This window comes from Balaenoptera borealis, assembly GCF_965194805.1.
Source record: "Balaenoptera borealis genome assembly, chromosome: 2".
Classification (NCBI taxonomy): Eukaryota; Metazoa; Chordata; class Mammalia; order Artiodactyla; family Balaenopteridae; genus Balaenoptera; species Balaenoptera borealis.
The window spans coordinates 118,741,575-118,768,683 of record NC_138867.1 but is presented as its reverse complement, the minus strand read 5'-3'; the positions used below and the strand labels follow the sequence as shown (position 1 = coordinate 118,768,683).

The window sequence follows — 27,109 nt, the reverse complement described above, 5'->3', positions numbered from 1 at the left end:
AGTTTCACTGACCATTTTTAAATGTTTAAGGTCCAGATGCAATGCATATTGTATAAAAGAGAGCACTTATTGTTTACCTTGCATGAATTAACCTACGTACCTTTAACTCTACAAACTTCTGCATAACATTTAGACAAAGCTCAGACACACAGCATGCCTAGCCCTCATATATATACACATCTCTAATCACAGGTATATAGGGTGTCAAATATACTATAATAACCTCCATGTAAGGTTTGAAATTTGGTAACAAAATGAGAAAAAACTAAAAATATTATTTTACGTGTTCTAAAATATCTCTTTTTTGTGCTAAAGTCAAATGTTAGCTCAACATGAAAAGGACTTTTATAGAATTCAGCAATATTATAATCTTGACCATTTTGCAAACACTTTTAATAATAATAGCTTAAACGTGTACAAAAGTTCTTGGTTAATTAGGGAAATAAACACTCAGTTCTTTATATTTTTTAATCAAGTAGGAAACACAGTTCATATAATGTTATTACTTTTTGTATTTTTTTTTTGTTTTTTGTTTTTAGCAGCTGCTTACTGTTTTATATGGTGGATAAAGTGGACAACATCCAGCGATGGGTGGCAAGTCAAGAAGAGAAACTGTCAGTTGGTGGAGGTTCTGTGGGTGGTGCTCCCTTGGAGTTAACAGTTCTTTTTTTTTTTTTTTTTAACTTTTTAACTTTTTATTTTCTCTCTTTCTTTACAGTATATTTTCTCTGTGTGTGGCTGTGTGTGTGTGTGTGTGTGTGTGTATGTATGCATGTGGGGGGGGTTCCATTCAGTTTGATCAATCTTCTTCCCCTTCTTCCTCACCCTGCAGTAGCAGGGTGGCAGCGGCGGTCTCCTCCTGCTGCTGCTGCTGCTGCTGGTGGAGCTGCTCACAGGCAGCTCGCTTCTCCCTCTGCTTCTCTTGAATCTTCTTCATCTCCTCCGAGTACTTGCAGAAGGTGTGTCCGAACTTGGCCCACACCTTGTAGGGCACGGTGATGGAGTTGCGGTAGGTGGGCTTCACCTCGCTCACTCGCATAAACACGCCGTACTTGTTGGAGCCCACATCGAAGAAGAAGCGCTTGTTGTCCACAGTCAAGGAGGTGCCCTCGGGCAGCTCGGCCGGCTCCTCCTCCACTCCGTAGTCGTCGATGAGCTTGGCCAGAGCGTCGCGGAACTCGATGAGCCCCTGTGCGGGCAGTGCAATGGTCTGGCCCTGCGTGGAGCCCAGGCCGGGCCCCCGGTTGACCGTCTGGCGGATGCGCAGGAAGCGGCCGCGCTGGTTCTCCTTGAGATCCATGTAGTACTTGCGGTTCTCGCGCACCAGGAACTCGCTCTTGAGCGCCCGGCGCGGCTCGTCCTGCGCCTGGGCCAGGTCGGGCGGCTGGCTGGGGCCCAGCTGCGCGTAGTGCTCGATGAAGTCGCCCAGGTAGTCGCGGAACTCCACGGCCACTGACATGGAGAGAGTGAGGCGGCTCTTGTTGCCGCCCGCGCCCACCTCAGCGATCTTCAGGAAGCGGCCCTTGGCGTTCTGCTTCACGTCCAGGTAGAAGCGCTTGTTCTGGATGTCCACCCGCTTGGAGGCCAGCTCCTGCGTCTCGTGCTGCAGCCCCCCCGGGGCCCCGCCGCCGCCGCCGCCACTGCCGCCGCCGCCGCCCCCGCCGCCACCACCGCCCCCGCCGGAGCCCGAGCCCGAGCCCGGGTGCCCCAGGGAGCCGCCCGAGCCCAGCGCCGCACCACCCTGCTCGCTGCCGCTGTCTCGGTCCGCCATGATGCTGCGCTCCGCCGCCGCGCTGCCGCCGCCTGCCGCTCCGCCCGCCGCCGCCTCAGTCGCCTCAGCCGCCGCTGCTTTCCCTCCCCGGCTCCGCCTGCTGCCGCCGCAACCCCCACAGCCAGTCAGCCACTCTCGCGAGATCTGCGGGAGAGACGAGACAGACGAGACCCGGTAACAGGGCACTGACTCCCCAGTACAGTAGCCGGGCGCCCTACTGTACGCGCCCACCCGACCGCCAGCACGTGACCCGCACCCCCTCCCCGTTGCCAGTCCCCCATCCGCCCGCCCGCCAGGCGGCGCCCACCCACCGGCCCTCACCCCACACTCCTGGTTGGGGTGGGGGGGGACCAGAACGCGCCGCGTCGCAGCTGCTGCCGCCACTGCCGCCACCACTGTGGCTGTCGCTGTTGGCCAGACCCTGAGTGGCCTCGGCCCGGGGAGTTGGGGGACTGGCGTGAGAAGGGGACTGCCATACTAAGCACAGGGAGTGGGCCTGAGCTCTGCTTTCCAGTGACCCCAAAGAAGATGTGGGGGGAGGGGCCCGCGCAGCGCAGTTGAGCCCGCTGCAGAGAGGGGACACCGAGTCACGGCCACCCCCTCCCCAGCGGGCCCCATCCAGACCCAGATCCAAACCCAGACAGGCCCACCCGTCACTTGACTGGACTGTCTCCTACCGCAGAGCCCTGGCCGCAGAGGCGGGCGAGGAAGAGGAGAGGTGGTGCGGCGGTAAACCTTAGCTGCAGAAGGGGCTGCCAGGGATGAGGACGGGGCGCCGGCAGCAGTGGCGCGGAGCACCAGACACCTAGCCCTTCCCTCCCCTCGCTCCCGCCGCTCCCCCTCCCCGCGCACGGCAGCGGCTCTGGCCTCAGATGATCCCGCTCCCCCCTCCCCCCAACCGCAGCCCCGCACAGTCGGGCGGGCGGGCGGGCGCACTCACCGGCAGGGGGGAGCCGAGCAGAGGACGGCAGCCGCACCAGGGCCGGGGTGCCCGCAGTGCCTTTTCCCGTTGGCTCTGCCCTTCTCCCCAAGCAACAATCAAAAAGAAACCCCACACTCACCCCAAAACCTTCAACCAGCCCCCTGTGGGACAACGACTGCCCGCCTGCCTCCCCCTCCTCCTTCTGAGATTTGGGGAAGGGGGGCACCCTGTTCAGGGCTGAGCCCAGCCTGGGTTGCCGGCCAGCTCTGCGGATAAACCAGGCCCTGCCGAGCCTTCAGCCCCTAGCCCACTCTTCCTCTCTGGAAGGACCCAGATGGAAGAGAAAACCAAGCAGGCTTTAGGAAATTCACGAGCTAAAAATGTCAGGAATTTCCTGGGAAACGCAGTTCCTTACGGGATTCATTAACGCAGGTTCGCTCGCCCCTTTTACTCCTCCTCCCAGAAACTCCTAAGTGACAAGGAGAGCCCCCATCTCTCAAAAAGTAAAACATTAAATGATAACTGGTTTTTAGGCAGACAGCTAGGTTACCGACCATTACCAATGACAGCTAAACCAGTGACAGCTAAAGAGGGTCTTCTCTGGTCTCAGGAAGGGGCTCAGAAATAATAGATTTCTCTCTTCCTAGATCTGAGGCATAAACTAGGGCCTATTTTCCTTCTTCCAGATAGACAGCAAATGCTCACACTCCCTCACTGCAGTCTGAAGTCCTACCAGCTGTGGGAAAGCTAAGGCCTGTCTCCAGGGCACCTCCTGCCTATGCCCCTACATGCTCCCCATCACCTTATGCAAGGGGCTTAGGGGATACAGACCTCACAGCCCTATTCCTGGCTTTCTCAAGCATGGATTGTTGCCTCCACCCTGAGAAGCATATACCTATCTCATCTGTAGGCTCCATTCCCATTTAACACTCCCCAACCCCTGCCCCCAAAAGTAAGGAGACTTGCCTCCCTCACTCTTAGCTCCCAAGACATCTGAGTACCTGGCTGCCCAAGCTTCCTGGAAATGAGAGGGGTAAAGAGAGAACTAATGATAAAGAAACCCAGACCAGCCCAGGGCATAAGCTTTGTCAGTGCTTGAGACCTTAAAGCCCCCGGATATATCCCTTCATCTCCTGGGCAAACCTGCCTGCTAAGTATTCACAGCTACCTTTTTCTCTTAGCAAGGGCCCCATTCAACCCAGCATTAGCTACTTCAGCTCTGGGCTGACGTTCGCTACCTCCCGCTAAAGAGGAAGAAACAGGGCAGAGCACCCTGGCTCCCAAGAAGAAAACTGGGATAGTCCTGTGAACCAGCCTCAGAACCACCCACCTGTCCAGCTGTCCCTGAAATGGCTCCCTGAAGAGGAGGCCCACTGTGAGAGATAGAAATCCAGATTTTGGGCCCCATAAAGAACTTCCCCTTAGTTTAGGGTCATCCTCTAGCACCGCGTATTACCCTTTCAGTGCTGATTTTTCTGCACTCCCTCCCCTGTCCCCAAGTCTGTCGGGAAGGAGACGTAGGAACTGTTGGTGCACTTCCCACCACACAGAAATACATGTGTAAGAAGCGGCGGCTCCTCTAGGTTTGCACGGTAGCGATCAGGACCCTGGATAGACCCCGGCCCCAAACAGGGTCTCAAAGGCTGAGTGGCAGGGTCTCCGCACAGAACTGGGCGGGGCATTACGCTTCCACCTGTAAGCTGAGACTACTAAGACCTGGTTAAGACCGCTCTAGAAGAGCCGCTATTCTTCCTCAAGGGTTTACTTCGCGCTGAACCAAGCCCTTGACCCCTCAGGAGAACTCAAAGCAGCAAGGCCAGTGGGGCTGCGATAAGGGGGCACGCGCCTGCCGGTCCCTGTCACTCTTCCATGCTAATGATCGCTTCCCCCAGGACAAAAAAGTAGGGCTCGAAACTGCCCGCCTTCTTGAACCAACTTTGGAGTCTAAATTTCTTGCCCTCTGTCCCAAACGTTTATGTCCAGGGGCTCTGAATTGGTTTGAGTTTGGGAATGCCCTGATTTTCTGAAAAAGTGACTGTCACCAGGAACTGAGTTCTTAGTTCCTCAGCGCAGAGGCAATTGATGAAGTTTCTAGACAAAACACAAGTTAAATATCATTTGCACGCATAAACTGGGAATTTTAAGCTCAAATCAGTAAACAACTGAGACCTGGATCTCTCCACATAAATATGTTCTTACTTATTTCATGCTTTTTATTATATATGTATAAAATTTTGCCTTTATCTATTAGCTTCTTGCCTACTTTATAAATGTATCTAAAAGCAAACAAGGTTAATAATGCCTTTCCCAAAATAATACAATGATAAATAGGATATTTAACACATTTTCACTACTCAAACAAGAGAGTTTATTTCAGGATAAGCCTGTAAGTGTGGGCTTTTGGTCAGAATGGAGGGGGTGGTGAAAGGCGGCTTTCCGTAGGCTACAGAATATAGTACCCTTAAAAGGCAGTCTGAGAGAAAAGTCTTAAAACAAAGAGTTTAACCTTAAACAGAACTTCAAAGTTAAATCTGCATCCTAACATTGAAAATCCATTAGCAAAGTTGTGGATTTAAAAACATACCTAGCTATTTGTTAATTACCAAAACAATATGCTAACTTGGTAAATGAAAAGCCAGTTCTAGTGTCTAGATGTTTGCATTGTCATTTTAAACCAAATAGTTGTAAAATTAAAATTATAATTTCAATACAATGTAGGAAAGACAAAGGGAAAACGAAATATATTAATATGCACAGAATATCTGTGTTAATGAAAGAACTATCAAAAAATATTTCCTTCCTCCTCAAAGTTTGCTTATATTTTTAAAACCTAATAAACGTCTCTAGATTTAGTGTGCTCTCTTATTAACACTACACACACATTTCAAGGAAAATAGAGATTGCTTTATTTTTAATCCCTCTATCTCTACATCTTTAACAAACTCTTACCAACAAAAAACTGTTCACAAGAGAAACAGATACTAGGCTGAACAAGAAGGAAAAAACCTCATTTTCCTCAGCCTGAAATACGGTTGAGTCTTAAATAATCTAATTCTAACAGTAAAAATTAACACACACATTTACAAAATAAACTTGGAGAGAGGAGATCTACCTCTGGGTAATAAACCCTTTTGATTACGGAGTTCCCAACAGAAACAATACGCTCATTAATATTTCACAGAATCACAGATTTCCCAAATAAAAGAGAAGCAAAAACATTAGAACTTGTGTTTTCAAGTGCTACTTAGGTTAAATGCCTGTCTTAAACCAGACAATTATCTTCAATACCCAAATCATTAAAACTAACTGGAATGTTGTACTGTAACTGTTCAAAGTGGAGGAATTACCCATTTCTTCTCATGGCTAGCTACCAGGAAAATTAAGGGAAACTCTCAAGTAAATCTTAACATTTAACAACAACGACTAATAGTATTTCACCGACCATTTTTTAAAAGTCTATTCCTTTTCTATAGCTCATCTAATCTTTAAAATTACGCCTCTCCAATGCTATTTCAATGTTTAGGGTTAAAGATATGAATTAAACATTTAAAATCTGAAGAGAACAATCCATGTGATAGAATCCTCACATTTCCCCAAATGTTATTTTAAGCATTTGCAGAAGAATTAAATAAATGTAGCACACATTCTAAATTCGATAAAAGATTCAGAGAACCCGACATTTTATGTACCCAAAAGGTCCAAACAGAACCGATGCAAATGTCAACAGCTCTCTCTCTTTCGGCTGATTCTTAAATGGTTTTACTAGTACCCAAAGGAATGAAATCAGCAACTCTCTCCACACTCTAGTCAACACTCCAATTTTCAAAGCCGCAATTCGAAAACGTCAGTTTGGGCGGGGAACAGTGAGGGTCTTGAAGTAATCAAAAAATTCCTTTTCTCCTCTGACAATCTACCAAAAGATGTCAAACCAAATTCAGCCTATTATAAAGCACTGGGGCTTCCTTCCAAGGACACGGGACACCAGCAGAGACACCGCTGCAAAAAGCTGTCCAAAAGCGCCTGGCCCGACAGAAACGTAAAGGGGCCCAGATAAGAACGAATTAGAAGCCTCAAGAGGGTCCCGCAGAGACAACGTAAATTAAAGTAGCATTTATTCAGGGGTAGACAGCAACGAACCAAAGAAAGTTTTCCCAGCCGGACTCTTGGGCCTTTCTCTATCCAAGTTCAGGCTCAAGACAGATATATTTGTTGGGGCCCCTTCCCCTGTAGACATAGCCGCTGCCGGGGCCTACCGTCGCTCAAAGGGAAGACCCTCTAACTTCACATCCGTCCGTTTTGCCCTCGGACAAAGGCAGAGGAGACTATGGAGCTGACCTAGCTCTGTGGGGCAGCAAAAATGCCTTGTTCGGGCCACCCATCTTTGGGCCTGGCTTCGCCTGCGCTGTCAGCACCAGTGTATTCTTTTTTATTTTTACAACGCATACTGGGAGGGTGTATGCATTGCGGGGGTGGGGCGGGGGTTGAACAGAGGAAAGGAGGGGTTGGTAGTGGAGCCTAGAAGCCTCCTTCCTCTCCCCTCCTGCCAGGGTTGCTGTGCAGGGAGTGTCGGCCAGGTTTGGCGAACTGTCCCAGGCCCCAGGCAAAGGTGGTCAGGGGGAATGGGGCTCAAGCATTGCTAAGCAAACGGCACCACTGGTGGTCTCCAGCGCCTGAGGAGGTAGGATTGCTTTTTTTTTTAAAGGGGCGTGTGATTTTCTTCTTTTTTGGAGGTGGGAAGGAGTTCGTTCGTTCGTGCGCTCCGGAGGGAGGGGGGCGCGTTGCTGCACTACCAGGGTCCCCGGAGGAAGGGTGCGGGGATGTCTACAATGCTACAGTAATTATTCCTGGGGCATAAGAGGGCAATTAGAAGGGACAAGGTGGGCGGCACCTCAAGCTGTGGCAGTGGCAGCAGAGAAGGTCGCGAGGGGCTTACCCGGGCGGGCGGGCGGGCGCTGTCCTGCCGCAGGTGAGGGAGGGCGCGGGCTGGAGGGAGGGAGGGCGCGCGCGAGGCAGGCGCTAGGCGGGCGCGAGGAAAGGGGGAGGGGAGGAGGGCGCGCGCGCGCACACCTGTCCTGGACAGCGGCGCGAGCCGAGCTGCGCCTCACTCGGGCTCTGCCGGCTGAGGAGGGAGAAGGGCGGGCTGGCAGGCGGGGGCGGGACGCCGAGGGGAGGAGGAGGAGGCGGCTCGGATGGCTGGCTCGGCTCTCACTCGTTCTCCCTCCCGCTGGCAAGTCCGGCTCACACCCTGCTTCTCCCGCTCACTCACAGCCCCCTTGGCTCTCCCTCCTCCTCCTTCCCCTGCGGGATCCGCTCGCTGCCGCCGCCGCCGCAGACGGCAAGTCGTGGCAGCCAGACGTCGGCGCGTAACCCGGCGCTCCGTGCGTGACTCCGGGCGACGTCAGCGCGCGCTCCCCGCTACCCACCATCTCCCCCCCACACTCCTCCCGTGGCTCGCGCCCTCCGCCCTCGCGTTCCTCCGTTTCAGTTGCCGCGGCGGCGGCCGCCGAGCGCGCTCCCTCCGCCCCCCAGCTCGCGCGTGCGCGCGCCCTCCCCGCCGTTGGCGCGTCAACAGCCCACGGCCCAGGCCTTGAGGCGCGTCTGAGGAGGGGGCTGCCTGCGGCCTCTTTGCCCGCCCTTCCTCCGCCCACCGCCGGTAGCGCCCCCGGGAGGACTTCTCCCTTGTTGGGCTCTGAGGGCGGAAGCCAGGCTCAGGCGGGGAGGGAACCCTGTAGGGCCTGCGTCAGCTCCAACTTAGGGCCCTCAGCGTCGTTGTCAGTGTCGCTACCACCCTGTCACCCTGCCCCGCGCCCCCGTTCCGCCCACATCTCTTAGGAGGCAATAGGCCTTTCATCTCCCGGGAGGGTCTCACCTTGGCCTTCAGACGCCCGCCGAGAGGGGCTAGAAGGGCAAAATTAGCATAAAGAAGAAACGGGCTAGACCACGTTCAGGCTGTAGCCCCAGGAATCCTTGACAGGAAGCGTGGGGTTGCTGCCCAGCCTCCCACGCAGTGTAGGTGAAACTGGGCCCCTTTGAGGGACTGTGACTAAGGACAAAACCCTGATAAATATTATTTATGCGTCCTTGGGCCGAGAGGGAGAGAGTAAAAGGGACGAGTTAATTTTCATAAATTGCTATGCTAGGGCGAAATGCAGAACTATAAAATGTCCTTTAAGAGTTTTCTTGAAATCTTTGACCAGGTTTGACAAGATTTTTGGTACACGTTAACTTTTTCCCTCATTTTGTATGCTGTCACATCTCCATCCTGCAACACTGCATACATAGAAGATGGATCAGTTAAAAATATCGGCTGCAAAATAAGCAAAAAACAGCCTTACCATCTTTATCATTATTTAAATAGCTCTCAGAGAAGTCAATCTGTGATTTAAGGAAACTTAGTCAATGTTTTAACTTATTTAACTGTATTTTATTTTGAGGTAACTTTGCAATACACTGTGAGATACTCTTTTATTAGGCAATAGTAGACTTCTTTTTTTTTATGTTCTATTTTTAATAGTAGACTTTTCAACTCACTTATTATAGGACCTTTTCCAAGAAGCTTACCTAGCTAAGCCTTAGAGGCAAGTAGGGGAGAGGTGAAATTAACCCCATTTTATAGACGAGAAAATTGAGTTACAAAAGTATGTCAGTTGAGAGTTGCAAGCAGTCTGTCACCGATAGAGGGAAACACCATACGTCTATTATTACCTGCTTTATCCACTAAACCAGAGATTCCTCAATAGTTTACTTCCGGGTATCTTTTGATTCCCCCCTCCCCCAACCCCACACTTGTGTATTGTAGGCAGTGCCTAATGTCTGAGAGAAACAAATTGGGGGAGTTTCCTGGAGACCCCAAATCACAGATTACTCTAAAAAGTTTGAATTTGAAAATTTCTGCCATAGAAAATTACAGCTCAGCAATAATTTACTGTGAAACAAACTTCCATATTAACAAAACAGCAAAGTGTTTATTAATCCCTAGTTAGAAATGAGAAAATTTTCAGACAGCTTTAAGAATGATGGGTCATTTCCTTTGAATTGCTTCTTTATTCGCCTCATCTTTAGGTGGCAGCACTACTATATAAATATCTTTAAAACTACAGTCTTCTGCAACTTGATATCCTAAAGAGTGTTTTGTCCTAAATGCTTCCAACTATATTGTGGAGATTAGAAGCTAGTGAAAATATGAAATCATAGCTGAGAATTAGAATACTTAGGAAGTTCTAAAGGAGGAAAAACAGGCTTTCAGAGGAATGAATAAAATACATGGAGCTACTGAGGGAAAAGATTAGAAAGGGGTTTTTTTAAGCTTTTTAATTTATCTTTATTTTTTAGCTATATGAGGAGCAAGTAGCATCTTTAAAGATCTCTTATTGAAAAAGCACAAGATAACCTTCCCAAGCAAACCATAGTTTCTCAGTACTGCATGTTTTTCAAGTGTTTACAAATTTAAAGTTGTTAGTTGTATAGTTGCAAGTATTCACTACAATTTTTAAATTCAGGTGCAGTTTTCGTCATTAAACTGCATCAAACTTATGAAGATTCCAAATAGGACCTTATCGTTGACCCTTGTGGAAGAGAAGAACTCATCTTGGCTCCTTTCCTGGCTTCCTACATTTTTCATGTAAAAAATAAAACACCATTACTCAAACTCAGAGATGTGAGAAGATGAACTAAAACAAATGTAAAGTGATAAAAATTTACAGATATTCTATATCTTAATTTCTCCCCCATTTTTCAAGGGTAATGAATTGGGATATATGGGGGTTATTTGGATCAAGTGTTTTCTAAGCAAAACTTTGTTGTAATTAATCTTGTATATTTACAGTCATTCTTCCTGTACTTCTATATCCAAGCAACCAAGCAAAACTGAATTTACATGCATTTCAAAATAGACTGCTTTAGATTTACAATATAAATACAACCACCAAGGAATATAGAGGTATGACCATCAGGAGTGGGGAATTAAATCACTTCTGAGTAGATGATGAAGTGTTAGTAAAGTCTTTCTTGATGGCAGCTTCCATTTTTCTTAAGTCAAACTTGGGGAAGGAGTCTTAAGCAAATTGGTAGAACTCAAACTCAGCAGTATTATGTTAAGATTTTTAAGCTCTCTTGCGCCAGCAAATCATGCAGCCTGTGGGCCTTAGCTCCAAACTTCTGCCAGCTCCGTTTTGGCAGTAAAGTGTTCTGTTGAACAAAGTTTGCACGTGTTTGGGGTGTGAAGTGGCTCCTCAGGCATTTATTGGTTTTATTCCAGTTTAGGGACTTGAAGACAAGGGTCAGAAGCATGAAGCTTGTATAGGTCATATGTGCCCTGAAACAGACTATGCTAGTGATCTTGAATTTTCACTTAAACAAGGGTAACTTTTTCTTTGTTGGTGTCTGAGTTATTGAAGTGGACCCTTTAGTTTACTCCTTAAGTACTCACATGATATTCAACCAGTTCTCAGAAGCAGGTAAGCAGGATCCTCTCTGTTGAGGGAATAGAGCTGTGGAAAAATCACTCCTCATCCTCTTACCCACAATACCAGAAAAATGTGTTTATCCAGATGAAACCCACTAAGTAATAATATGCAACTTGAGGGCAAAGGGACCAGTAATTATTTAAACTCAATCTCATTGTCAAATTATATATAACTATGAGCTTCTGATCTTCTTTTGTATCAATTGTCTGACTTCAACTTTTTTAACTACCTCTTCCCATCCTGGAGTCATTGGTTAACAATACCTGGTCCAGATATATGTGCTAATTTGTCTTATTTCAGAGGTCCCTTGTCCTGTTGGAAATATATATAAACAGTCTGTTTCCATTATTTTTTTCAAGCAATTCTAATAGAAAATCCTTGCATAATCCGGGGTAACACAATTTGAAAGCCATTAGAGTGCTGTTGGAACATTTTTTTTTCCCTTCCTGATTTAAGAGTAATGGGGGGGAAAAGACAAAAGTAAAAGTAACATGTTGAAATGAAACTGTCTTACCTTTAACCATGATCAATGGAATGTCAATTTGTAGGCTACAAGTATGGTCATTTGAAAAAGGTAGTTACTCTGGATACTTTTGCCAAGGGACTGTGGCCTAACTCCTTATTTTCACCTTTCCCTTCTCTTTCCTTCTCTTTAAAAGTAATTCCCAAGTCAGAACTAACATATGAATGTTAGAGATGGAGAGGAAAGCTGGGCTTTTCCAAAGAGTGGATCTATCTGGACTGGAAAGTGCCATTGAACTTTGTTGCACATTTTATGGTGACCCCAGAACCCTTTGCTTGCATACTATAGGATATCAATGTGTTGCCATTTTATTACCTGGAGCAAGACTAAATACATTCATGAGTAGGTATGTACATGCAACCAGATACCACTGCCCTCTGAGGCTAATTTAGGCCATTTTTACAACCCAATGCAGTAGTACTTGGCAATTAGATGAAGAAGGTCAGTTGCGTTTCTTCCTGTTGTGAGTAAAATGTGTGAAGGGAAGAATCAAAATATACCATGGGAAAAATACAAAGGGAGTTCTTTAATATTTTGTGCTATAGAATTTTTGTCTTTCAAGTATAATTTTTCTTCTTGTCTACTTAAATACTCAAAATTAATTATTAAAAGTAAATATAATGTAATGATTAGTTTTTACTTTCTAGATAGTAAATCAATATTTACTTGATAAGTATGTGTATAAAGAAGAAATGTTTTTTAATTACTATTTTGGAATCCCACAATATACATATTTCATAAACATATTACAACTGATGCTTAGTCTAGATGGCTTTTTTTTCCTCTTTTTTTCCCCTTGAACTTCCTTTTGGAAAGTAAATATTACCTGCTATTTTAGAACTGGTCCTTGGAACCCACCACTGTTTATCAATCAGCCTTATTTTCTTGAGTCATTTATTGAACAGTATCTATCTGTTCTAACAGTATCTATCTGACAATGCCAGACATTGTCTTAGGTGCTTGAACAAAACAAAGCCCTTGCTCTCACAGAGTTTCCAGTCTAGTAAGACAGATAATATAATAAACACATATATAATATAGTGCTGTATAGTGACAAGTGTTAAAAAGAAAAAAATAGCAGGTAAGGGGAGAAAGTTTTCTGTGTGATTGTGTGTGAATGTGTATGTGCATGTCTCCCACCTGATATTTTAAATAGAGTGATCAAAGAAGCCTCTCTGAAGAGGTAGCATTTGATCAGAGACCTGAAATAGTCATGGGAAGATCTGGGGAGATGTTCCAGGTGTTTATATATGCCACATAAAATCAGTCACTCAAGTACAATCCAGGTAACATCCCATGTATAATCTAGATATACATCACACTATGTATACATTTTTTTTTCTTAAGAGAAAAAAGAAATTCATTAGGTTTTCAGAAAAGTTTTTCATTTAATATCAGCATTGCTCTATATTTCCCATGATTATTATTTCATTATTTAATACAATAAGATTTATGGCTCTACAGACAAAGCTTCACAGTCCCTTATCTGCAATTCCAAAATCCAAAAACTTTTAAAATTCATTTTGTGGCAAAAATGGATCTGAACTGACATGACTCTGTTTAAAGTCTTCATTTGGTCCATTTGGTGTGACTATTGATACATTTCATTGTGGAAATATGTGTTTGATTAAGGTATGCTGCCCCAGGCAACACAAGTTAAGTAAAACATAGGTAGCATAATATCTTACATTCCTAAAATATGAAACGAATATTAATGCAGAAACACATCTGACCCTAAGGATTTGGGATAAAAGATTGCAGACCTGTATCAGATTACTTCTTGGTTCTCTGATTAAATATCATCACTGATGTTAATCTTTAGATATCTTTTATTCAAAAGTATAATGTTTATATAATGCTCGTATTATGTACCTGGCACTGTGTAAATACTCTTTATTTATTACCTCATAAAATCCTCACAGCAACCTTATGAGTAAGTTCTATTATACTCGTTTTACAGATGAGAAAAATGAGCCACAGAGAGATTAAGAAAGCTGCTAAAAATCACACAGGTACTAAGTGACAAAGTCAAGAATTAAACCTAGACAATTTTCCTTCATAGTTTGCACCCTTTGCCGCTAAACTAACTCTCCCTCTCCCCATCCCTCTCACCCTCCCTTCTTCTTTGGAGAAGTTTTGAATATAAGCCCTTTCCAAGAGCATAGTTTTTTTCCTTCTACTCTGAAGTATCAGACATCAAAACTTTACATTTTATTTACAAACAAATATCTGTCCATTTTTTTCATTTTATTGGCTCCTGCTATAATTTCAGCCATTTCTATTTCAAACTGACATTAGAGATTTACTTATTCTCATTCTCAGTCTAACAAGTTTCCAGTTTAACTTCATCTTTCACCATCCTTTTCATTTGAATATCTTTGGATAATTATGAGACACCTCCCTTATTATTGTGGTCTTGTCAAATGTCAGATCATATTAAAAGTTTAGATCTAGTTTATTGAGCAGTAGCATCTGCCAAATAAACCTCTGTCACTGCTTTGTAAGTTTCTCTCAATGAATTACATAGCTTACTTCAGATCACTTTATTCTAGGCATATTAAATTTGTGTTATTGAGTTGGAATTGATTATGTTTTCATTAGTTTGTCCCCAGGTAAGAGTTCTTCCATAAGTAATTACAAACTGAGATAATTTCTGCTTTTATTTATTTACTTGTTATTTATTGGCTACCTAAAATCAAGATTGATTGAGTATATGTCATGAGGTTGTGCAAAGACTTTATTATGACCGTATAACATTGGTAGGGTCAATTTGAGTAAGTGTATTACGTTGAACTTTCCAAGAATCTATTCTTGATTGTCCCAGAGATCCATTGTGAGACATTAAACAAATCACTTTATTTGTTCTCTGTGAAAATTAATGTGTTGTCCTTGAATACAAACATGAAGGTTCTGACACATACTCAGTAAAGCATTATCTTTTGTGTAACGTTGATAGACTTGTTCTGAGCCAAACAGTTTCTCTGGGGTCACTCGACAGCTCATGTATGCTAAGTTTAGGGGTGCAGTTCATGGCCACTAGAGCCGAAAAGGAATTAAACCCATCAATTTTACCTCATTAGCATAGTGCTGAAGCAAATGAGCCAACAAGTCAGTTATTAAATTGCTGAGAAAGCAAAGAGAGACTGAATAAATATGTATGTGGGTTGAGATTGGCTATAAAGTACATCAGTTTATTACATGAGAAATTGAGGTCTTTGCCAAGGCTTACCTTGAGTAACTTTCTGTCTCCTGAGGGATCCAAAAGATGAGATTCTTCTCCTAAGACCATGCCCTGGAGACACAGCTTTTCTCCACTAGTTCTGCAGTATTCCATGTTCCTAGAGCCCAGTACAAAAGTTTTGAGGCAAACGTAAAATAGATAGCTAGTGGGAAGCAGCCGCATAGCACAGGGAGATCAGCTTGGTGCTTTGTGACCACCTAGAGGGGTGGGATAGGGAGGGTGGGAGGGAGGGAGATGCAAGAGGGAAGAGATATAGGGATATATGTACATGTATAACTGATTCACTTTGTTATAAAGCAGACACTAACACACCATTGTAAAGCAATTATACTCCAATAAAGATGTTAAAAATAAATAAATAAATATAGATGGCTTCACTCACCTGGAAAAAAAAAATGTTTTGAGGCACACCATTAATATTTACCAAGATGTAATAATGTCTTGGGGTAAAAATCTTAATATTTACAGTTTACCTCAACTGTATATAAACATTAATGAATTCATATGATGAAATACTTTTTTGGTCTTCTGTTTTCCCTAATTTTTATATAGGCAAAACATCGTCTGTTCAGTGTGGTGGTCAAGAACGTGGGCTGGGTAATCAGATCTCCTAGGTTCAAAACTCTGCTTTCAAATTCCTAACTTTGTGACTTTGGCAAATTATTCAACATCTATAGGCCCCAGTTTCCTCATTTATCAAATGAGGGTAATAATACCAAGTGCCTCATAGGTATACTGTAAGGGTTAAATTAGTTAATTCATAAAAAGCATTTAGAAGAGGATCTGGCACACTCAGTAAGTATTCCATAAATGTGAACTCCCACCCACTGTGGCACCAACTTTTCCTGCCCTTCACTCAAGGCCCAAGCCAAGTTCTCTTTCTTTTTTTTTTTCCTTCCGATTTCAGGCTCACCGGCGTTGGCCTGAGATTAAAACTGTCCTCTTCCTCACTACTAGATTCGCCACCTGCATTGTTCTTGAAAACCTCCAAGTATTCTTCCCTTTTCTAGGTTTTGGGCCATTTTACTCCATCTGAAAAACTGTTTATGGGTTCTGTAGAGAAGTATCTCTTCCATTTACACATTGAAAGGTTTTTCTCTGATTACTAGAATATGAGTTCCTTGAGAGCTGGGACTGTGTCTTAATTATCTCTATTACCTCTGTCCCTTCCCCGTCCCTGCTGCACAGTCTAAGTTAAAGAAAAGTGAAAAAAAGAATTAATCCATTTAGCCTTTGTATTTTTTGCTCATTTTATCCTGGGTATTCTGTTCCGAACCTCCCGTTTCCCTGAAATTTTTCTTGCTCCTTTTATCTCTGGAAGTTTTTACTTCACCTAGTGATGCTGAGATTCCCATCTTGGATCATCACTATTTCCTGGCAGGTAAGAGGTTCAGTTTATCACACAATCCATTCACATGTTAGAAAAAAAATTCCCATTTAATTCACTTGGATTTTATTTCACTTGTATTTTCTTGGCTCCAGCTAGACAGACCATTCTCTTTTAAAAAAATCTATCAGTAGCTTTGAGAGGGTTTCTATTTTGCAGAACTCTTTGTCTTATTCCTTATTTGAAGATAGGGTCATACCACCCTAAATTTCTTTCTTTTTCTTTTTCTTTTTTTGAATAAATTTGACATGTAACATTGTGTAAGTTTAAGATGTGCAGTGTGTTACTTTGATACATTTATATATTGTAATATGATTGCCAATGTAGCAGTATTTATCTCATTACATAATTGTAATACAATAGTACTGTCTATATTCATTATACTATGCATTAGACTCTATGGCTTATTTACTACTCATTCAAGTTTGTACTCTTAAACACCATCACCCTTATCCCCCCACCCCCACCCCTGATAACCACTATTTTAACTCTCTCTCTGTTTTTTTTTTTTTTTTTTTTTACAGGTTTAACGTTTTTAGATTCTACGTGTAAGTGATATCATTACCCTCGGTTTCTTTACATGCAGAATAAGAATCAGCTCTCACTTGGAGAAGATGAGGATAAATTATATCAATCTCTTAATTTTTTTTCTTTTTAATACATGCAAAAGATATATGGAACACATATATTGGTTATAAAACTTAATCATGTAATGAACTACCCAACCCATGAACTAGAATATTTACCAGTAAATTACATCTACAATCGTGTTGCTCCTCTATCTCTTCCTCCTGCCCTCGGAGGTAACAGTATCCTAAATTTTGTGCTGTTTTTTTTTTTTAAATTTAGTTTTATCACAAATGTATATGTGCTAAAATAATATATTGTTTAATTTGTATGTTTCTGAGCTTTATAAAAAATGCTTTCACTCAATATATAGTTTTCTGGGATTTGCTCTTTTAACTCAGTATTATGTTTCCAAGATTCATTCATGTTGTTGTATATAATGATTGTTGATTTTCAGTACCATATAACATTCTATTGTGTGAATATATCACAATTTATTCTTCTGTTGATACATAGTTGGCTTGTTTCTAGCCTTTTAAATAATTATAAACATTGTTGCTATAAAATTTTTATGCATGCCTCCTGGACACACATGCAAGGGTTTCTCTTGGTCATATACGTAGGAGTAGAGTTGTTGGTTGTAGAGTATGCAAATATTCATCTTTGTGAGATAATTAATGCCAAACAGTTTTCTACTATTCCCACAGTTTATAAGAATTCCACTTACTCTTCAATATTTGGTATTGTTACACTTAAATTTTTGCTGGTCTAGAGGGGATAAAATGGTATATATATACTTTTTATAGGACGGAAGAAAGTCATCTTTACCTAAAGCTTTTTCAACTTCCTCTTCCTTTCTATATTAAGAGTTTACAGCCTCATTTGACATTACTGTGCCTGGGAGTTCCTTTGAGGGAAAGTCATCTATTTGTGTGTTAGTTTCTAAGGGTATAAAAACTGAGATAGGGTGGGGGCTGCTAACTGGGTAGTGTGAATATTGCTTTTAAGTTGATTTTGCATAAATACCAAATTATACACAAACTAAAATTTCTTGTTAATGCTCTGCAGAAATGGAAATATGCAAAATTGTATTCTTTACTATTGACCCATCATAAATCAATCGAGTCTTGAGTTAAACCTATCTGTAAAACTATTTTAAGTAAAAAGCTCCTACAGTCTGTTGACTGAATCAAGTTTAGTAAAGATATCTTTGTATATTTCCTTGTATTTTAATTGACCAGAGATTCAACTTGCCCTCTTTTGACATGGTTACATGATGCAATGTAAATTAATCTCTCAAAGAAATTTCAAAACTCCAGATGTTCATCTTACTACTGTTACCCACTGAATTGACCCACACACAATAACCAGGAAAATAAGCCCAAACAGATGGTACCCTAAAATGTGTTTGTGTGTTTTTTAACTGAAAAAAAATTCATCTTGTATATAAACAGTTTTCATCAATAACTAAAACACATGGAGACGGAAAAAGAATTTACAAGTGGCAATATATGTATATTTTTAAGCAGAACATTTATAGCTCCTTGTGTTTATTGTCTTTAAAAACAAACATGAAATAAAACATAACAATAAAAATAAACAAATATCAGTTTGTCATTTGTCTTTTTTTTTTTTTTGCCTTTGAATGAAAGATTTTTGAAGGCAGGGACCGTGTATTTGTTGTATGTTTCTTTATTATATTATTAAATACAGTGTCATATCCCAAAGGGAAACTCAGAGAATATTAATTGAGTGCAAAAGTCCCCTCTGTATCATTAATACTTGTTGACTGACAAAATGACTGAGTGAATATTCATGACCAAACCATAAGAAAGCTGCAGTTACTTTCTTCTTTATTGTACTACAGCTATTTTTGGAGATAATCATTCATCAGGGTGAATACATTTATGCCAGGTGAGTGTTTTTCAACTTTATTTATATAGCTAATACTGTGTTTAGTCAAGTTGCTACCAGCCATTGGTTTCTTCAACGTTCTCTTTTAAAACCAAGTGTTATGCCTCCTTTCCTCATTCCCATAATACCAGATATTCACTTCTATACTAATCAAGGGACATCAGGTCCTGCTGAAGTAAGACTGACTCCTGCCAAAGCTCCCTCTAAGTGGGGGCTTTTCCTTTATACCATGCAGTGTAAGTGAGCTTTTTGTTTGTTTGCTTTTGTGATCTTGTAAGTGGTGATCTATAAGATGAGGCAAAGCTAGAGGTTTAAGCCTTTACTTCTAACATGGATTGCAACATGACAACATCCTCACTGTAGTAGGCAGCCTTCAAGAAGGCCCTGATTCCTGCCTTCTGGTATTCACACCCTTGTGTTGTCCTCTCCCCCACTGTATGAGAATTGGTTTGTCTGACCAACAGAATATGGCAGAAGTAGTGGTATGTCGCTTGCAAGATTAGGTTATAAAAGACTTTAAGGACCCAAGGACCATGGGCCAAACTAGAACCTCAGTTCTAAAGGGAACTGTTTCTGAGGTTGGGAAGTGTTAACGCAGATCCTGAGCCAAGAAGGCCCAGGTCTTTCTTGTACCTAAAAAAGTGAGAGAGAGAAAAACCTGGATATGTAAATATAAATAAGTAGGAATTTCACTGAAAGATAGTGAAAAAAGAGAGCACATAATAAAAAGAAATGAAATACTGATATATGCTACAACATGGTTCAACCTTAGTGAAAGAAGCCAGTCACAAGATTCCACATATTGTATAATTCCATTTATACGTAATGTCCAGAATCAGCAAATCTATAGAGACAGAAAGTAGATTGATAGTTGCCTAGGCTGGAAGGTTGGGGTGGGGGAATTTGGGGTGCAATAGCTTAGTTCAGGGTTTCTTTTGGCAGTACTGAAAATGCTTTAACTGATTGTGGTGATGGTTGCGAAACTCTGTAAATGTACAAGCCATTGAATTGTACACTTTGAATGTGTGAATTGTATGGTATATGAATTACAGTTGACCCTTGAACAATGCAGGGGGTTAGGGGTCCTGACCCCCGCCACTTCCCACACCCCTGCCCCCACCCCACACAGTCAAAAACCTGTGTGTAACTTTATGTATATCTCAATAAAGTTGTTGTTTTAAAAAAACCCCATAGCTTCTATCTTGGGCTTTCTCTCTCTTCTATCACTTGTTCTAGAGGAAGCCAGTTGCTATGTCTTGAAGACACTCAGACAATCTACCTATGGAAAGGCTTATGAGGTTTCCAGCCAACAGCCAGTGAGAAACTGAGGCCTGCCAATAACTTTGCAAATAATCTTTGCTAATCCTATAGATGGAAAGGGGTATCTTGTTGAAGTTTTAATTTGCAGTTTTCTATGAGTGATATTAGGCATATTTAATATGTTCAAAGGCATTTGTAGGAGGAGAACAAGAAATAAAAACATGAACTCCATATTCAATGACATTAAGAAACATCTTTAACCCCAAGGCACAGTATGTGAAGGCTAAAAGTGGGTGGACAAAAGAAATATGGCTTAAGTCAGAGAAAGGTAAAACTTAGGTACTGAAGATGAAGCAGACACCAGCAATAGGCACACAGACTTGTCCCAAGGATCCTCAGAAAGCCACAGGAATTGGAGGGGCAAAGAATATGTGCAAGGAGGGAAGGGGCTAGAAGGGGGTGGATTATTTACAAGTCTGTGTAGGGATCATGTAGAACCTCGATCCTCATTCCCTACACCTACCCCAAGTAGCCAGATGTGTTTCTCTCCTTCCATGCAGGAGACAGAAGGTGTCATCCTCTGGAGAAACTGAACTAGAGAGGCTCTGGATTTGGACATACCAGGCTCTGAGGAGTGGGTATGAAAACATGAAAGTCTGCATTCTAAACAGGACACTCTGCTCTTTTCCCTACCCAGCTCTAGAAAGCTAGCAGCCAGACTATTGCTATCACCAGGCAGGAGATAGGGGGAGATCTTTCTCTGGAAAACTGAACTGATAGAAAATATTTACATGTATTGAGGATTGCTAATTAAAAAAAAAAAAAAAAGCCAGCTTCATAGTGTAATATAATTCCTAACATATCCAGAATGTAACCACCTCTCCCCACTTTCACATACTACCATCCTGGTGCTCACCTTCCATGAGTTTAAAAAATATCAACACACTTTTAAAAATTGTGCCTAAGATGAAAGTCAATAGGCCTTGAGCCTGAGGGAATCCCTTATGACAAAATGAAAGACATTAAAAACTTGTGACATCGCTTTTGCCTGTTCAGAATTTTTTCCTTCACGTTTATTATTCTTTTTATAGATTATCTACTGCAGTATTAGATAAGTAGAAAGACAGTATACAGTTGCCTAGGTTCAAATCTTGGCTAGCTTTGGGCTTTGGGGCAAGAATCGTAACTCTTCTGAGCCTCAGCAAAATGGGGATAATAATGATATTTACCTCATAGGGCTGTTGTAAGGCATAAATAGTTTAATACATGTAAAACATTTAGAATGGTGCCTAGAACATAGTAAGTACTCAATTTTAACTTTTATTATTATTTCTATATTCCTAGAGTACCTTTCCCTGATGTTCTTCAAGTGTCTGATGAACATAGATGAAGATGGTTAAGGCCATATTTAAATCTTCTTGTATTTTAAGTTCAGTATTATCATTTTTCTATCTTTGAAGTAGGAAAATTGAATCATAAAGAAGGAAACATGATTTACTCAATCATACAGAACTGTTAAGGAATCATGAATAGGACCCTACTCTCTTAGTTTTCCCTTTTGAACTTTTTTTTAAACAAATCAGTTATTGATATAATTATTGATGTACATTGAAAACATGGATTTCATATTCAGGGGAGTGGTTTTAGATGCATTCTTTGTATGGCACTATATTTCTGCTACATTTCATTGGCTGTTAAGGTATAGACAACATTATCACTACCATATTCATTGAAAACCCATATTATTTTGAACATATTAAGATGGATCATACTTTAAGAAATTCACTTGCTCAAAGCCTAATTGACCTCTGTGTCTAACTTGAACTAAGTAAAAGATAGGATTACACATTTGAAAAGTACTAAGTTCTAGCTACAACAGAATGACATAGAGGGCAAGCAGTTTAGGTCCACAGTCTAGGAAGTCTGAGATGTAATCTCATTTCTACTCCTGTATGCGCATCTCAAAATAAATTACTCTTGGTGGTAATTTGCTTCCTTGATAATGAAAAAAATGATGTTCATTCTGTCCCACATCTGCTTTAAAAACTATTTTTTTTCCAGTGGCCCCCTCATAGGGTCAAGTCTTAATTTCTAACCTTGTCCCATAAGATCATTAATAACTGACCAACAGACCCAAATAATTTAGAATTCTTTTGTTATGTATGACAGAAAATCTAACTTAAAATGGCTTAAGTAAATATGGAAATCTACTGGCTAGCATAGGACTTCCCTGGTGGCGCAGTGGTTAAGAATCTGCTTGCCAATGCAGGGGACACAGGTTCTATCCCTGGTCCAGGAAGATCCCACATGCCACAGAGCAACTAAACCCGTGCGCCCCAACTACTAAGCCTGCACTCTAGAGCCCACAAGCCACAACTACTGAGCCTGTGTGCCACAACTACTGAAGCCCACACACCTAGAGCCCGTGCACCGCAACAAAGAGTAGCCTCCGCTCACTGCAACTAGAGAAAGCCTGTGCACAGCAACGAAGACCGAAAGCAGCCAAAAATAAATTAAAAATAAAATAAATTTATTAAAAAAAATATATATATATATATCAGCTAACATAACTGCAAAGTCTAGGGGTTACTGGTTTCAGTCATGCTTTGATCCAGGAGCTGGATGGTATCACTGGGACTTACTCCCTCTCTTCATCTCTCAGTTCTTTCTTCTGCTATATTGAATCATTTCCTGGCACAAAGTGCTCACCTGCCAGCAGCTCCAAGCTCACAGCATTGTTACTATTAGCGATTTCAGAAGATAAGACCATGTGGCTCTCTTAGTAAAAGTCTCATTGCATCTTATTGCCCATTCCTGAATCATCTCTACAAATTGAGGACTATGACATTGATTCACCAGGTCTGAGTCACATATTCACTCCTGGACTGTGGTTAGAGTCAATTCTACCCAAAGTTCATCTAGTCAGAAAAGAGGGAGAGGGTGATTTGCAAGACGAAATTAGGGTCATATTACCAGAAGAAGGTTAAAGGGATGCAGAGCAGCAAAAACAATTGTCTACTATAAGACTTCCTAACTTATTTGTTGCTATACTTCCCTCTGTAAACCGCTGCTCATGTAGGTCAGTCTATTTATTTCTCCTGATACATCATGCACATTCTCATCTTTCCCACATAGAGGGTTGTGACCTTCTCCAATTTATCTCTAAGTACTACCCATTTTTTGAATTCCTCATGGAGTTTCTTGTGGATACATCGATCTTTCCCCCTTGAGAATTCATTAGTTAGACCACTCAAGTAAGTATATTAGGATGCAAATAAATGAGAATGATGTTATCATAAGAATAACTTTCAATTCTGTGTGTGTGTGTGTGCGTGTGTGTGAAATAAAGTGCAAACTCTGATAATGGTTACGTTATGGAACTTAATTATGGATACACATTACTGTGACATGCTGCACAATTTATAGTAACATATCGCTGTACTGAGGCATCATGGTTGAGAACTGCTAATTTATACTGCTCACCTAGTTCTTCCTCTTAGGTCAGAGCTATTGACTCATACTATATTATTTTTCTCTAACTTATTAATTTTATATGATTTTTAGACATATCACAAAATTGGAAAATGTTGGGTCTTCCCTGATGGTCCAGTGGTTAAGAATCCGCCTTCCAGGTTTCCCTGGTGGTGCAGTGGTTGAGAATCTGCCTGCTAATGCAGGGGACACGGGTTCGCGCCCTGGTCTGGGAAGATCCCACATGCCGCGGAGCAACTAGGCCCGTGAGCCACAACTACTGAGCCTGCGCGTCTGGAGCCTGTGCTCCGCAACAAGAGAGGCCACGATAGTGAGAGGCCCGCGCACTGCGATGAAGAGTGGCCCCCGCTTGCCGCAACTAGAGAAAGCCCTAGCACAGAAACGAAGACCCAACATAGCAATCAATCAATAAATCTTTAAAAAAAAAAAAAGAATCCGCCTTCCAATGCAGGGGATGTGGGTTTGATACCTGGTCAGGGAATTAAGATCCCATATGCCGCGGGGCAACTAAACCCGTGCGCTGCAACTAGAGAGAAGCTTGCGCACCGCACCTAGTGATCCTGTGCGCTCTGGAACACTGGGCGCCCCAACTAGAGAGCCCCCGCACTACAACTAGAGAAGCCCGCACACTGCAACTAGAGAGAGGCCCTCAATGAAGAGCCCACATGCTGCAACAAAGACCCAGCGCAGCCAAAAAAAAAAAAAAGTTACTGAAAACTTCACAGCTATATTACTTTTTAGCTTTTCATATATCATACTTCAATCCCAACCAGATTAGAAATTTCTTTGTGCTTTTGTCTGCATTGAGTAGCCAATTAATAAATATTTGTAAATGAATGAATTAAAAGATAAACTGGTGATGGGAAATACTACAAAAAATAGTTCTAGGTAATTATAGTGGCAATTTAAAAGATCTATTAAGGAAAAAGGAAATATTCCTATTATTAAACTTGCTGCACTTTGGTGTTTCCACAATGTTTTATTCACACTTTCATTATTGCACTTACAATGTTAGATTATAATTTATCTTTTTAAATAACTGTCTCCTCTTCTAAACTCTGTGCAATTAGAGCACAGCATTTGCATCTTCTTCCTTCTTGTAACCCTGAGATGTAGTAGGTGTCCAGTTAATGCTTATGGAAAGAATAAATGACAGATAATTTTGAGCTCAAAATACTATTTTTACATCCTGCTAAAAAGGATATATCTCCTTATTCCTTCAGTCTTGAATATATTTTAACTCAATCTTCCTTCAGATCCATTTATAGTAGAAGCAATGGGTAAGGCTGGCTGGTTATTTTAGGCTAAGAGGTACAGTTGACTGTACTTTGGTGAGGTAACTATGCTCTGAGGTCTAGTCACCAATTAATATTTAGACAGTAGCAACCTGACCCACTCTTGAGTAAGGAAATAACATGGTAGTAGTAAAGAGATATTACTCTGTCACTGATAAGCAGGGTAATTAGAAGGCTATTGCATTAATCTGAGTATGAGGGCATAAAAACATGATGAAAGGTGATAGAAGTAATAGAGAAGAAAAGGAGAGACACATTCTACATATACATATTTATTTGATTTTGTTTTCTGATCTCAAAGTAATACTTTGATTTTAAACAAGGGTTCCAAGACTATTCGATGGGGGAAAAAATAATCTTTTTAGCAAATTGTGCTGGAACAACTGGATATCCACATGCAAAGGAATTAAGTTGGATCCTGACCTCACACCATATACAAAAATTAATTTAAAATGGATCAAAGATAGGGATCATTATGTTTAATAAGAGTTAAAACTATAAAACCTTTTGAAAAAAACTTAGTGTCAAATCTTCATGACTTTAGATTTGGCAGTTGTTTCTTAATTATGACACCAAAAGCACAAGCAATAAAAGAAAAAAAATAGACAATTAGACTTCATAAAAATTAAAACCTTTTGTGCATCAAAGAACATTATCAACAGAGTGAAAAGACAACCCACAGAATGGGAGAAAATATTTGTAAATCATATATCTGATAAGGATTAGTATCCAGAATATATAAAGAACTCTTACAACTCAACAATAAAAAGACAACTCAATTTAAAAATGGACAAAGGAGACTTCCCCAGTGGTCCAGTGGTAAAGAATTGGCCTTACAATGCAGGGGACGCAGGTTCAACCCCTGGTCAAGGAACTAAGATCCCACATGCCACGGGGCAACTAAGCCCACGTGCCACAACTACTGAGCTCGCGTGCCTCAACAAGAGAGACCGTGTGCTGCAAAACTACAGAGTCCACGCACTCTGGAGCCGGAGCCCTTGCGCCACAACTGGAGAGAGAAAACCTGCATGCCCATAACTAGAGAGAAGCCCATGCACCTCAACAAAGAGCCCGCGCACCACAACAAAAAAGATCCTGCATGCCTCAACGAAGATCCCGCATGCCACAACTAAGGCCCGACGCAGCCAAAAAAAAAATAATAATAATAAAAAATGGACAAAGAATTTGAATAGACATTTCTCCAAAGAATATACACAAATGGCCAACAAGAACATGACAAGATGCTCAACATCATTAGTCTTTAGGGAAATGCAAATCAAAACCAAAATGAGATACCACTTCTTACCCACTAGGATGGTCATTTTAAAAAACAACAAAAACAACAGAAAATAACAAGTGTTGACAAGGATGTGGAGAAATTCGAACACTATACGTTGCTGATGGGAATGTAAAAGGGTGCAGCCCACTGTGGAAAACAGTTTGGCAGTTCCTCAAGAAGTTAAATATAGAATTGTCACATGATCTGGTAATTCTACTCCTGGGTATACAGATGACCCTTGAACAATACGGGTTTAAATTGCCAGGAATCACTTATACGTGGATTTTTTTTCAATAAATATGTATCACAGTACTACAAGATCTGAGATTGGTTGAATCTGAGGGTGCGTAACCAAGGATATGGAGGGACTGTAAAGTTATATGTGGATTTTCGGCTGCCCGGAGTGTCAGCACCCCTAACCCCTGTGTTATTCAAGGGTCAATTGTATATTCGAAAGAATTAAAAACAGATATTCAAACAAAAACTTGCACACAAATGTTCAGAGCAGCCAAAAAGTAGAAACAACCCAAATACCCACAGATGACTGGATAAACAAAATGTGGTATATCTATAGAAAGGAATATTATTCAGTCATATAAAGGAATGAAGTACTAATACATGCTACAACATAGATAAAGCTTAAGAACATTATGCTAAGTGAAAGAAGCCAAGCACAAAGGACCAAATGTTGTAGGTTTCTATTTATATGAAATATCCAGAATAGGCAAATCTAGATACTGAGGCAAATCAGTCTCTATGGCCCAATAGAGATAGAAAGCAGATTAGTGGTTGTCAGGGGCTAGGGGAAGGAGAGGCTAGGAAATTACCGCTAAAGGGGTATGAGATTTTTGTTTGGGATAATGAAAAAGTTCTGAAACTAGTCGGTCGTGATGTTTGCACAACCTTGTAAATGTACTTGATGCCATTAAATTGTACACTTTATATGGTTAAAATTGTAAATTGAATGTTATATGCATTTTACCACAATAAAAA

The 27,109-nt window shown here is 41.7% G+C and overlaps 1 protein-coding gene and 1 long non-coding RNA gene across 6 annotated transcripts; one reads left to right on the top strand and one right to left on the bottom strand.

Annotated features, from left to right (window-relative positions):
• Positions 1–629: 629 nt before the first annotated feature.
• Positions 630–8,777, bottom strand: PURA (purine rich element binding protein A). 5 transcript variants are annotated; one of them, XM_082378686.1, is made up of 2 exons: positions 8,563–8,777; positions 630–1,915 (listed from the first exon to the last, which is right to left on the bottom strand). In XM_082378686.1, exon 2 carries the CDS (start codon positions 1,769–1,771, stop codon positions 800–802), a length of 972 nt encoding a protein of 323 aa, XP_082234812.1. In that variant the 5' UTR covers positions 1,772–1,915; positions 8,563–8,777; the 3' UTR covers positions 630–799. The 5 variants fall into 5 exon arrangements, with proteins under 5 accessions (XP_082234812.1, XP_082234810.1, XP_082234811.1 ...); XM_082378684.1 differs by lacking the exon at positions 8,563–8,777 and adding an exon at positions 7,627–8,074; XM_082378685.1 differs by lacking the exon at positions 8,563–8,777 and adding an exon at positions 7,761–8,074.
• LOC309622690 lies at positions 2,833–22,653 on the top strand. The gene is made up of 2 exons (XR_014241057.1): positions 2,833–7,371; positions 10,193–22,653. It is a non-coding gene; the product is annotated as an uncharacterized lncRNA (long non-coding RNA).
• The last annotated feature ends 4,456 nt before the right edge of the window (positions 22,654–27,109 follow it).